At 40.6% G+C, this 12,992-nt stretch overlaps 1 protein-coding gene across 3 annotated transcripts in view; it reads right to left on the reverse strand.

Moving 5' to 3' along the window:
• The window catches only part of GCM1 (glial cells missing transcription factor 1), a 54,346-nt gene that overhangs the window by 15,061 nt on the left and 26,293 nt on the right, over positions 1–12,992 (reverse strand). For 2 of the 3 annotated variants that reach the window (XM_045498544.1, XM_045498547.1), the window contains exon 2: positions 6,968–7,182. In XM_045498544.1, coding sequence (XP_045354500.1) covers positions 6,968–7,042 — 75 coding nt within the window. In that variant the 5' untranslated portion in view covers positions 7,043–7,182. Of the gene's footprint in view, positions 1–6,967; positions 7,183–10,607; positions 10,709–12,992 lie in introns of those variants that run through there. The other variant, XM_045498546.1, reaches the window with a different exon arrangement.

Below are 12,992 nucleotides of genomic sequence, written 5' to 3' on the forward strand. Positions count from 1 at the left end.
CCACTGACAGCCTACTTTTCCAGTTTCATCAGTAATGCAGTAATAATTCTGACAATGTATGGACTTGAGAAAATTACTAGGAGTAAATGTATTCGTATCAAGCTACTCTCTATGCCCAGTCTTTTGAGTCGGATGCTTAGCGGACGTGGAAATTAAGACAAAACCCAGATTCCAATAATTCAAAGGAACTCAGGTGTCAAATGAATGATAGTGATCTCTGAAAGCCTTGTAAATTTAAGGCACCAGACAGGTAAAATTTAAAAAGAAAGAATAATCATTTCTTAATCTTGTTTAGCAAATCTCCATAAAATATTTTCTTCTTTTCAAGAGATCTGTTTATTTTAATTTCTAACTTTTCATGAGTAACTCTTTGTTTTTCCTCTTGGTTAAGAAGTTTATAATTTAAAGGGAATACTCTTAAGGTTTCCAACGTGTAAATCTAAGTAATTTATATTTTATAACCTCATGGGTAACATCACTGGGGGTTTAACTAACATTTCTATGACTTCTCTAATTTTTTTACTAAGAGATCTAATCCTCTCACTAAAAATCTTTGCAACTCCATGGAATTCTGGAGCACCCATCCTTCCTCTTTCTGCTTAGTTTAACTACTTAAAGTTCTAATAGGGTCCCTTAAGAATTAAATATATACTATTATCTAAAACTAATAAAATGAAAACCAAAATTCTGAAATAAGGCATCAAGACACCTACATTATCATGTTGTTATTTACATTAAAATAGATTTCACTTAGAATATAATCCACTCTCATATAAAGCAATTATCTGCAGATTTTCTTTAATGCTAAGAATAGCTTAATTCTTTTTTTAAAGTTTATTTTATTTTGAGAGAGCATGCACAAACTTGCATATGCAAGTGGGAAGGGGCAGAGAGAGAGGGGGGGAGAGAATCTTAAGCAGGCTCTATGCACAGCATGGAGCCCGAACTGGGGCTCAGTCTCACAACCATAAGATCATGACCTGAGGTGAAATCAAGAGTCAGATGCTCAACCGATTGAGTCACCCAGCCTCCTCATAGCTTAATTCTTTATCATTAATGTTTACAAATAAAACAGGGATAGCAAACAGATATGCCTTTAAGCAAATCAGATAAGAGTGAAAAAATTAGATGTTACTTATGGAACACAGGGAAAAAAAAATTTGACCAGCATTTTGATTTACATACAACTTTTCAGGAACTTAGCTCTTCTGACCAACTGGAAACCAAACTTCAAGTGTTATGAAAGGAAGAAATTCAACTCAACAAAATGTTTTCGAGTTAGCTCACAAATAACTTCTTAGGCTAACACTGCAATTTCCTACGTTCGTTAAAGGGACAAAACTCAAAACAAAAATTTTCTTATTTGCTTGGACAACACTAAGGTGGGCCAGAGTACCCCACTTTCCATATTCTTCATCACCTACCTCTCTCTTCTCTTCTTCCTTCCCTTTTCTACTCTACCTGACTAAGCAAGGGACCTTCTGGAAGGCACCCAGAGAAGAGTTTCTCCTACCACAGATGCAGTAATGTTGCTATCCCCATCACACCAGAAGCACGGGATGGCAGAATTGGCTCCAGCAGTGGGGATTCGATGACCAAGGGGGCCCAGCATAGATCAAGGAGAACACCAGCAAGGAGGACAAAGTCACAGGTGGCCCTGTCAGACCAACAATGCCTGATCATGCAGGCAGATAATACTTGACAAGAGATCCAGAATCTGGTTTACCTGTTAGCTTCTTTAGCACCAAGACACATTTGATTACGATTACTGGCTCATTGTGATTACACTAAGCCACATGAATTCACTGAAAGAGCTCAAAGGTTCACCTTTGCTTACGAGCTTAAGGCAAAGACAACCTTGCTGGCTAAAATCATGGTCCAGGAATTAACTAACTGAAGACATGGCTTTTTTTGTGGTTGACTCACTAGGTTTTAGGTTGGCCTGTATTTATGTTTAGCCTATGTATATTTTTTAAAAATCTTTTCTCTATGAAAGAATGTACTTAAACCTTGTGATTTTGTGAGTTAATGACTTTGTGTGGCTTTGGCCATGGATTTTTTTTTTTTTTTAATGTTTATTTATTTTTGAGACAGAGAGAGATAGAGCATGAACAGGGTGGGTCAGAGAAAGAGGGAGACACAGAATCTGAAACAGGTTCCAGGCTCTGAGCTGTCAGCACAGAGCCCCACATGGGGCTCAAACCCACGAACTGCGAGATTATGACCTGAGCTGATGTTGGACGCTTAGCCAACTGAGCCACCCAGGCGCCCCGGATTTTTTTTTTAAAGTAAGCTCTAACATGCATCCCAATGTTTACAGCAGCACTATCAATAATAGCTAAATTATGGAAAGAGCCTAAATGTCCATCAACTGATGAATGGATATATATATATGTATACGTACATATATACATATGTATACATGTATACATATATACATATGTACGTATACATATATATATATATATATTATGAAATCTTGCCATTTGCAACAACATGGATGGAACTGGAGGGTATTATGCTAAGTGAAATAAAACAAATATCCTATGATTTCACTCATATGTGGAATTTAAGAAACACAACAGATGAACATAGGGGAAGGGAAGGAAAAATAAGATAAAAACAGAGAGGGAGGGAAACCATAAGAGACCCTTAAATGCAGAGAACAAACTGAGGGTTGATGGGGGGGGAGAGGAGAATGGGTGATAGGCATTGAGGAGGGCACTTGGGATGAGCACTGGATGTTGTATGTAAGCAATGAATCATGGAAATCTACTCATGAAACCAAGAGCACATTGTATACACTGTACGTTAGGTAACTTGACAATAAATTATATTTAGGAAAAAAAAAAGACCCAAATGAAAAGTTATGAATGAAAAAAAATAGAAAAAGTAAAGTAAGCTCTATACCCAATGTGGGGATTGAACACACTACCCTGATATTGAAATCTGCATGCTTTACCAATTGAGCCAGCCAGGCACCCTTGGTCACAGGTTTAATCTGAACACTGCCCCTGCATAGGAACAAAATGATTTCAGGGTTTGTCTGCTGTGGTGCCACTGGAACACCCTGTATTTGTGCTCACAGAAACTGGCACCCTGCTGAAGTGGCTACTACTTAGGAAGCAAAAGAAGTGATTCCCTTCCCAATTTTCAACCAACAAAAAGAAAAAAAGAACTCTCCTAGGTATTCAAGGCTGTCAAGTGTTAGAGTCGTATTAATGAGATTGTGCCACTTTCCAGGAATTTGTAATTAACATTTTTAATGAAGGTAAGACTAAACCAACACCAGACATTTGCTGCTTGGACCAAGCAAACCCTAAAGCAATTATATTTGAACTTTTAAAATGAAAAATGTAATTTAAGGAGAAATAAAACAGGAAAGCAAAATTGGTATATCACATTACCCTGGAATAGAGACATTTTATCAATGATGCTTTTGAGTAAGTTGAGCGCCTGCCGTTCTGGGTTGGGTCCCTGGGGGCTGGAGTAAGGAGAAATGGTATAAAAATAACCACAAGTTAGAGGAGCGACCAGAAACAAGTGAAATGAAGACTGATAAAGACATACATGCAGCTGAAAGAAGGAAGCACACATGAAACAAATAGAGGGGAGAGATGACTTAGCAAGGGCAAGTGGACTCTGAGCCCTGGATCTGATCATGATCCTGTCCAGCCCCAAAAGCCTAGTGGCTGCCCACTTCCTAGAAAACAATGGAATCCTCTTAGGATAGCCTGCTTCCAAGCCACCTTTCCTGCCAGTAACTTCCCAAACATCCTGGCCGAATGCCTATGCACAAGCTCCCTCAACTGTAGAGGCTGAATAGCCTTCGGACATTGGTGACCTGCTCTACCTTGACTGTCCTCTTTGCTTCCTTCCCCTGCCCTAATCCTTTTACACTTTACAGCTTCTCCAGAGAAAGCCCTTTGCCAGAATCTCTGCCTTGCTTCCCATGCCCAAGGGGCCCTGGATTACAGACTTCCTGTTTCAAGTACCTCCAGCATTTTTCTGTATGACTTAGGTTCTCCGTTCAGGCACGGACCTTGTCACATTTGCCCAGATGATCATGAGCCCTTCCATGAAAGTTAACATAGCTTAATGGCCTCTGTATCCCTGGAGCCTGCTGTAGTGTCTGGCACATTCTAGTCATTTGGAAATGTTAGATGTCCTAATGAGGACGTCACCATTCACTGTTGCCAAAATTTAATCCATATATCTTGACATAACTGAGATGTACAAGGGGACATGGAATTTAGGGTAACAGAAGATGCAATTAACATTCAGGTGACCATCCTGAAACTTGAAGCATGTGAGTAGATTAGCAGGAAAGAAATTGGTCTACAAGTTACAGGAATTTGCCTACACACTGCAGAAGTAATCATTCTGGCAAGAACACAAAATTATGAAAAATAAATTCTAAATTCCTTGTATGAATGTGACAAAGAATGACACTGGGGAAATCTATAACAATGACAAGCAATTGCATTTGATCCTTTAAACCACATTTTTTGTGCCCAAACAGGTGACATGAGGAACATTACTCCCCGGCAGGGCTCCACGGCCAAAAACAAGTCAGGGCCAAAGTGCCTAACACAGCCTCCCCTTGGGAGCACTGCCATTGCATGGATGGAAGTCTTCAAGTCTGCAGCGAAGAAATCTGTTTAACTTTGTTGAATCTAGTGTTTCTCTCTTTCTTTATATACCCACAAAAATACCTCGTCACTTATACTCTATAGAACATACTTTGGGAAACACTGCTCTAAAGAGTTTAGAGACTGAGGCAAGGTATATAAGGAATTACTATTTTCCTTTTACCGAGCAGGTAACTGAGACTTGAGAAAATCGATTTGTTTAGAGTCCCACAGATTCTAAGCAGTGGAGCCATTCGCTAATGAATTCCACATTTGTTATTTGCTGGCATGTTAACATGCCAGGCATTGTGTTAGCACTGGGCCCCCAGTTCTAGAGGGCAGGCTGCCTTCCTAACCTCAGGTCACAGAATCCTAGACCATTAGAACTGAAAGCTTCTATAAGAGACTAGTGAGTGCAACTGCCTCATTTTCAGAAGGGGAAAGGGAGTCTCAGTAAAGGTAAACAACTCCCTAAGGCTTTACAGGTTAAAAAAAGAGGCAGAACTGGAATCCCAAGACAGGCATTTGTCTCCATACCCTGGTTTACACAATGTAACCGCTCAGCCTCCAGATATGCTCACAAAATATACAACTTAATCTGCTTGGAAATCTTTTTATTTTTCACTTCGGCTGGTTCTTGATAGGATTCCAGAGCCAGCACATACCCACATTGGGATGGTGTTGTTTCTGCTTAGAAAATATTAAGAGATTTTGCACTTTTAATCATTTCCCTGGCATATTTACAAGGGCACTTGAGGGTCACGGAGTTATTTCCATGAGCAATCAAACTTTTTGATTAACTATAAATGATACATTTTCAAAAGTGAATGTGTATTTTTGCTGTGAATTTCTGAATTTAATGTGTTGAGTAGCTGAGACTGTTTTTGTTTTGGGAAATTCATGGGGGAAAATGAACTTTTATGAGCCCTGAATTTCCCTCCAGAGAAGTGGTTCTTCCTTTTGTCTACAGATCTGATGAATCATATGGATCTTCTGTCCCAGAAAAACAAGTGCATGTTAGTACACAGTGTTCCCTCCCATTTCAGAGGGTTCTCCAGCCCCGTTAAAACCCCTGCTCTAGGATGTGACACTGTAAATTTTCTATGTATCTGCTTACTTCCACTCTTGATATTTAGGACACACACCTTCTACTTGTGAACTACAATCAAGAAATCAAGAAAAGGACTAGGCATCAATATAGGTCCCTGAACCAGGAATAACTAAAATGTACTTTCAAGTTTCCCCGAAAACAGCTACAACAATCATAAACCATTAAGAGAAACCATAAGGACAAATCCTTACAATAGGTACTTATGTGATTTAGCTGTAGTTTATTTAACTATCCTTAGATGAGTGGAAAGTAGGGTACACTTTGTGTCTTCCAGCTCCTCCAAGACCTACCAAGAGGTAATAGAGAGGGGAATTTAAGGAGAAAACAGAAACAAAAGAAAATCTTCAGTAGAGTGAAATTTGGAGTGATGTGGAAGTCTTTATTAGAACGAAATCTGGAATGTTTATAAATCAAGACTATGGAACCTCATTTTTTTCTCCTCCACTTGGGATAATCCAAATTTCTTGTTCCCTGGAATCAGGAAGACTAGCTTGACCTTTTTATTACAAGGTACTGCTGGTCTCCAGTCAACCTTCCCAACACCCTTTCCAACAACCTCCAAGGAAAGCATCCTTCAAATGCCAGAAAGGGCATCAGTTTTAAACAATTAATGTTTTCCACCAAATTAAGAATTAAAAAGTCAAGGGCCTAAAATGAAGGTAGAGAAAATATGAAATGAAAGTCACTCTGTCGCTGGAAAACACCCAGCATGTATGTACCATGTATTACTCAACAAAAGTTCTAGAAGAGCTGCTAAATCCCACGAAAGCACTATCATTTGGACGTTCCAGTTATAGATTTAATTTAAAATCATTACTATAGCAAATAAGGTTGTATGAGAACTTGTGTACTCTGCAGAGTCAATCTACGGGCAAATACTTTATCACAGATTTTATTCTACTAGCTAGCTAAGTTGGGGGCAACATCAGCCAAGCCAACTTTGAAAGAGAAAGGAAGTTGCATTTTCTTTGTTTCAGTCTATAACTATTGTGTGTGTGTGGGGGGGGGGGGGGGAATCTGATAAGTAAAAACCCACTCAAATTATAGGTCACGGCTTCCCCTCTTAAAATTCCTCAACTGGATGCCCAGCTGAAGCTTTCAGGAGAGGAATTTCCCCAGCTTGGACTCTCACCAATTTCCTTCTAGGTCTTAGCAAGTCAAGAGTCCAGCTTTATAGCCACACCTATAAGAATGCTGAAGGCAGATTCTTATAACAAGTACATACCTGTGGCAGCTTCATATCATTAATATCCCAGCTTAACATCTCTTTTTCCTCAGAATCAAAGTCCTCAGGCTCCATGATGGTCAGATCACCCACGGGTTTCTGTCTATCCAACTTTCCGCAGAAGTGGTTGAGATTTTGCTTTCAAAGGCGCTTCGTAGACTTGATCAGTCCACTCTTTATTCAAGCAGCTTAGACCTGGAGACTGATTCCTGACACTAAAAAATAAATGATAGTAACACTGACCGTTAGAAATAAAAATCAGTGCTTGCCTGCTAGAAAAACCTGTTTCACTGACATTTTTTCAAGCACCAGCATACAAATAAAAACAATGTAGAAGCCATTAGTATCTTGTTGAAATAAAGCTTGACCATGGGGAACCAGAAGCACCATGATCATCGTTTTCACCTCGGGTGTGGGCTTCCTTTCTCACAGCTAGACATCTCCAGCTTGGGAAAGCCTGAGTAGCAACCATTGTCATCTGCAGCCAATAACTAGAACCTTTTCCCCCATATTCCCTGGGGCAGGAAGAAGAACTGGCTTGGAGTTATTTTCATGGATACACTTTTGTACATTAGCTAACATGTGGTTCAAGTTACAAGTGGGAAACATCACAACCAAAGGTATCTAGAAGTATGTTTTAAATCTAAATTGCCACAGAGATTATTTTTCCTCTCCTCAATAAATCCAGTGTGCACTTTGTATCTTCAAATATTATCAATGGATATCCTCATCAGATTCCTCTAAAGCCTTGGCATTAAAGACATTTTAGACCTGATAATTCTTTGCTGTGGGGGGTTATCCTGTGCATTGTAGAATGTTTAATAGCAGGGGCACCTGGATGACTCAGTGGGTTAAGCATGTGACTCTTGATTTCGGCTCTGGTCATCATGATGTCATGGTTTGTGAGATAAAGCCCTGAGTCAGGCTCTGCGCTGACAGTATGGAGCCTGCTTGGGATTTTCTGTCTGTCTTTCTCTGCCCCTCCCCCGCTCATGCTCTCTCCTCTCCCTCTCTCTCTCTTTCTCAAAAATAAACAAACATTAAAAAAGAAAAAAAGAATGTTTAGCAGCATCCTCGGTCTATGACCATTAAGTGTTAGTAGCAACCCATCCCATTGTTGTGACAACCAAAAATGTCTCCAGACATTGCCAAATGTCCCCTGGGTGGCAAAACTGTTTGAGAACTATTGCTTAAAAATAATGTTTCTACTATAACTCAAAGCACTCTTCAAGACTTTCCGATAGCAATCTCCTGCTTCCCTCCCCCCTCCAAGAAAATTCTATCTCACTTTACTTTGATTAAATTATTTATGTAAATGATAGACATTCAAAAATGTTTGTGCAAACTGCATTTCTTCCCCCCCCATTAGAAATACCGCTCTAGTTTCTAATTGGTTAAAGAGGATTTACAAAAAAAGAAAAGAAAAGAAAGGAAGGAAAGAAGGAAGGAAGGTAAAAAAAGAAAGAAAGAGGAAGAAAGGAAAGAAGGAAGGAAGAAAAGAAAGGAAGGGAGTTCACTCTGAGGAAAAATTAATCATTTTGCAGATGAAATATGCTTATTAGAACACTAAGTGAAACATGTTTACAAGTGTGACACTTCCACTGCTGGTGCCCTTGTAAAAGCAAGGGACATAATGATGTTACATAAAACAACTTAATAGTAAACTTGAACTAAAAGTTTAATAGTCTCCACCTTAGGAAGTTGATGAGCTCTGTTCCTTAGTTATGTACCTTTATTTAACTATATAACCCGGGGACAAAACAGAAGAGACTCATAAATATGGAGAACAAACTGAGGGTTACTGGAGGGGTTGTGGGAGGGGGGGATGGGCTAAATGGGTAAGGGGCACTAAGGAAATCTACTCCTGAAATCATTGTTTCATTATATGCTAACTAATTTGGATGTAAATTAAAAAATAAAACTAAATTTAAAAAAAGAACTAAAAAAACCAAAACAAGCAAACAAAAACTATATAACCCTAATACTTGTCAATCACTGAGATACGCTGAGGGAAAGTATCTGGATAGAGAAGACTGTTGACCTGAACATGTAACCATTACATAACAAGCTAATAGGGGTCTCTTCTCTCCCTATCCCACCTACCACACTCACCTATAACCTAGTGGTCAAAGACTCAAAGAGCATGTAGTCCATCACCTTCGTTTTATTTTATTTTTTTTTTAATTTTTTTAACGTTTATTTATTTTTGAGACAGAGAGAGACAGAGCATGAACAGGGGAGGGGCAGAGAGAGAAGAAGACACAGAATCTGAAACAGGCTCCAGGCTCTGAGCTGTCAGCACAGAGCCCGACGCGGGGCTCGAACTCACAGACCCCGAGATCGTGACCTGAGCCGAAGGCGGACGCTTAACCGACCAAGCCATCCAGGTGCCCCGATCACCTTCATTTTAAACGCTGCTTTGTAAGGTTAAATCCCCAGGAGTTTTAAATCAAATTCTATGTTTGGGGAATAAACATTGAGTTACCGAAGAAATGCTGACACAGACAGACTTGAATTCCGAAGATTTAAATAAAAGTCTGTGAGGGGCGCCTGGGTGGCGCAGTCGGTTAAGCGCCCGACTTCAGCCAGGTCACGATCTCGCGGTCCGTGAGTTCGAGCCCCGCGTCAGGCTCTGGGCTGATGGCTCGGAGCCTGGAGCCTGTTTCCGATTCTGTGTCTCCCTCTCTCTCTGCCCCTCCCCCGTTCATGCTCTGTCTCTCTCTGTCCCAAAAATAAATAAACGTTGAAAAAAAAAAAAAAAGTCTGTGAGACACAAAGATCAAGTGTAAATGTGATGGCAACAGTTTTATGTGCTTACCTCTTTAAACTTCAACAACAGTAACTCAGATTGTCTAAAATTTGTTATAGCTAATTGGAATAGATTGATCTTAAAAAAAAAAAAAACACCTTGAATGACAAGATTCGTATCTCAAAAATTCTAAAGCATTGTCGCATTTTCAGCCTATGCGACATAGACATAATTCTTTTGTTTTTAAATTAAGGGGAGGGTAGAGGCCCCTGGGTGGATCAGTTAATTAAGCACCTGACTCTTGGTTTAGGCTCAGGTCATGATCTCACGGTTCATGAGTTTGAGCCCCAAGTCAGGCTCTATGCTGACAGTCTGCTTAGGATTCTCTCTCTCCCTCCCTCTGCCCCTTCCCTTCTCTCTCTCTTGATCTCTCCCTCTCTCTTTGCCCCTCCTTTCTCTCTCTCACTTTCTCTCAAAATAAATACATAAATTAACACACACTCACACACACAAATAAATTAAGGGGAGGGGAATAACAAATCTTGCTGCATGAAAGCTACATTGCTCTTTTGATTTTCTGATATAAATTTTTGCCAAATGAACAAACATTAATTTACTATTTCCCTGAAAGTTAAGAACAAAACATAGTAAAGACTGCAGCCTTTCAAAAATAAACAACTCAACTCAGTTTTCCTCCAGAATTAAAGAAAATAAATCGTAAAGACTTCCCTTTTTTTTCTTTTTTAAAACAAGTTGGGCCAATGTGTATTCAGATTTCATCATTTCTACAGAGAACCAAAGGAAGTAAAACAAATGAAATTCAGTAGGAATGGGGTGCCTATGGTCCCATTCCTTACATTCGCCTCTCTGCAGGATTTGTGGCTTCCTTACCTTCTGACTTCTTCTGGAGATGCAGCCAACACTGTCATAAAAATCTCATCTCTGGTTCAGGTCCCAGCAGCTTCTGGTCATTTTCTACGCAGGAGCTGCTGTTCCCTAATCCAGGTCAAGGTACGCTATGCTAATGAGCTCTGGCAGCAGTCCAATCAAAATCCAGATGCTCTCAACGTCATCAGATAGGGAAGAGAGATCCAGGGAGTTACTTAACTAGTCCAATTGTCCCCAGTCCAATTGTGATGGATATCCTATAATTCACCCCTAAACTCTTCCCTCCTTTATGTTAAAAGGGGATTTTAACTGAAATGGGCATTGAAAAGAGCCTCATGAGGAAGTACAGGTGTTTTCCTGCTCATAATTTCATAGGTTGGGCCCAAAGCAGATGGGTTAACAGTAGATTCTAATTCTCCTACCACTTACCCCTGCCTGTGTATGAGAGAGAACAGACAGACAGAGGTAGGAAAATATCATGCAAATGGAACTTACTGGGATAGGTATTAGATTACAAACATTCCTAAGCCAGAAATGCTAAAATGCTATTTTATACCTACCAATGATGCCCCCGCTAATTCTGAGTGTTCCAATCCTCTCAAATCATACCATTCTTGGGGCAACTCAGTGGCTCAGTCGGTTGAGCATCTGACTTTTGGTTTCAGCTCAGGTCATGATCTCACAGTTTGTGAGATCGAGCCCCACCTTGGGCTCCATGTTGTCAGTGAGGAGCCTGCTTGGGATTCTCTCTCGCTCTGCCCCTCCCCCACTAGTGCTTTCTCTCAAAATAAATAAATAAAAACTTTAAAAAAATAATACCATTCTCCCTTCTAGAGATGTCCTCAGCCATCTGGGCAGAGCCTAAGTCAGTTCAGCCCACCTGCTATGTCCCAGGCTGTCTGCAAGGCTCAGGGAGAATTAAAGCCATGAAGAAGTTTAATAGTGGAGGGGCACCTGGGTGGCTCAGTAGGTTGGGCGTGAGACTTCAGCTCAGGTCATGATCTCATGGTTCCTTTAGCTCAAGCCCCACGTTGGCCTTGGTACTGTCAGCTCAGATCCTGCTTCGGACAATCTGTCCCCCTCTCTCCATGACCCTTTCCTGTTCATACTCTCTCTCAAAAATGAATAAACATTAAAAAAAAGTTTAATGGAGGAAAAGATGAATAATAACACTAAATAAGCCGAAGATAACATATGGTATAGAGGCAGTCTAGAAAGAAGATCAAAGGGGAAGGTATGAAGCTGGAGGGAAAGTAATCTGGGGAAACTTCTTCCACCATTGTGATGCCTGATCAGCCTTTTGAAGGACAAACAGATATTTGTCAAGGCATCAAAGAATGGAAAAGTATGTTCCAGGTAGTGGCAATACTGTGGGCAAAGGTAAAGTGGTGTGGAAAGTGCAGTGTGCTCAGAATAGAAGTAGGTGCCTGTCAGGAAGGTCCTGGCCATGTAAGGCAGACTGCGGAGGAAGGGATGAGCAGGCCAGAGGGCAAAATCCTTGGGAAGACGCTTGGCAATCTTTGGCAATGTTGAGAAGATTTCTCACTAGTCTTTCAGGTCATGAATGAATTTCTCTTCTGCCTGGAGGTTGGGACCCTGAAACATTTTCTAGTGCTTTATCTTACTAATTTGATCTGCTTTTTGCAGTCCCTCCTTGGTCAGGGAGTTCTTTCAACATCCCCAAATATGCTGTAGCAGGACAAAGCCTACTGCTGTGCCAGCTGGCAAGACAGAAAGGTCTATATGGTTCAGTTCCAGAATCACAAAGCAGGGCCAAGAATGGCTTTTAGACCCAAGAGGAAATAAATTGGTAACTGGCACATCGATCATGATAATCTACTCCCTTAGGTCTTCTGCCATCCGTGTCTATATCCTATCCATCCCTTAGGAACCTCCCAAAATGCCACCTCCTTATGGATCTTCCCATATTATTCTAGAACGCATGGTTTCTCATTTCTATGGTGTTCCAGAACTCTTAACTGAACGACATGCTGTCTTAGATCACTTATAACTAACATCTTTTTCTAATTATAAAATAAAGTCATAATCTTTTTTTAAAAAATCATGTTCTTGGGGCGCCTGGGTGGCGCAGTCGGTTAAGCGTCCGACTTCAGCCAGGTCACGATCTCGCAGTCCGTGAGTTCGAGCCCCGCATCAGGCTCTGGGCTGATGGCTCGGAGCCTGGAGCCTGTTTCCGATTCTGTGTCTCCCTCTCTCTCTGCCCCTCCCCAGTTCATGCTCTGTCTCTCTCTGTCCCAAAAATAAATAAACGTTGAAAAAAAAAATTTAAAAAAAAAATAAAAAAAAAATAAAAAATCATGTTCTCGGGGCGCCTGGGTGGCGCAGTCGGTTAAGCGTCCGACTTCAGCCAGGTCATGATCTCGCGGT

Source organism: Leopardus geoffroyi, chromosome B2 (genome assembly GCF_018350155.1).
Source record: "Leopardus geoffroyi isolate Oge1 chromosome B2, O.geoffroyi_Oge1_pat1.0, whole genome shotgun sequence".
Lineage (NCBI taxonomy): Eukaryota > Metazoa > Chordata > Mammalia > Carnivora > Felidae > Leopardus > Leopardus geoffroyi.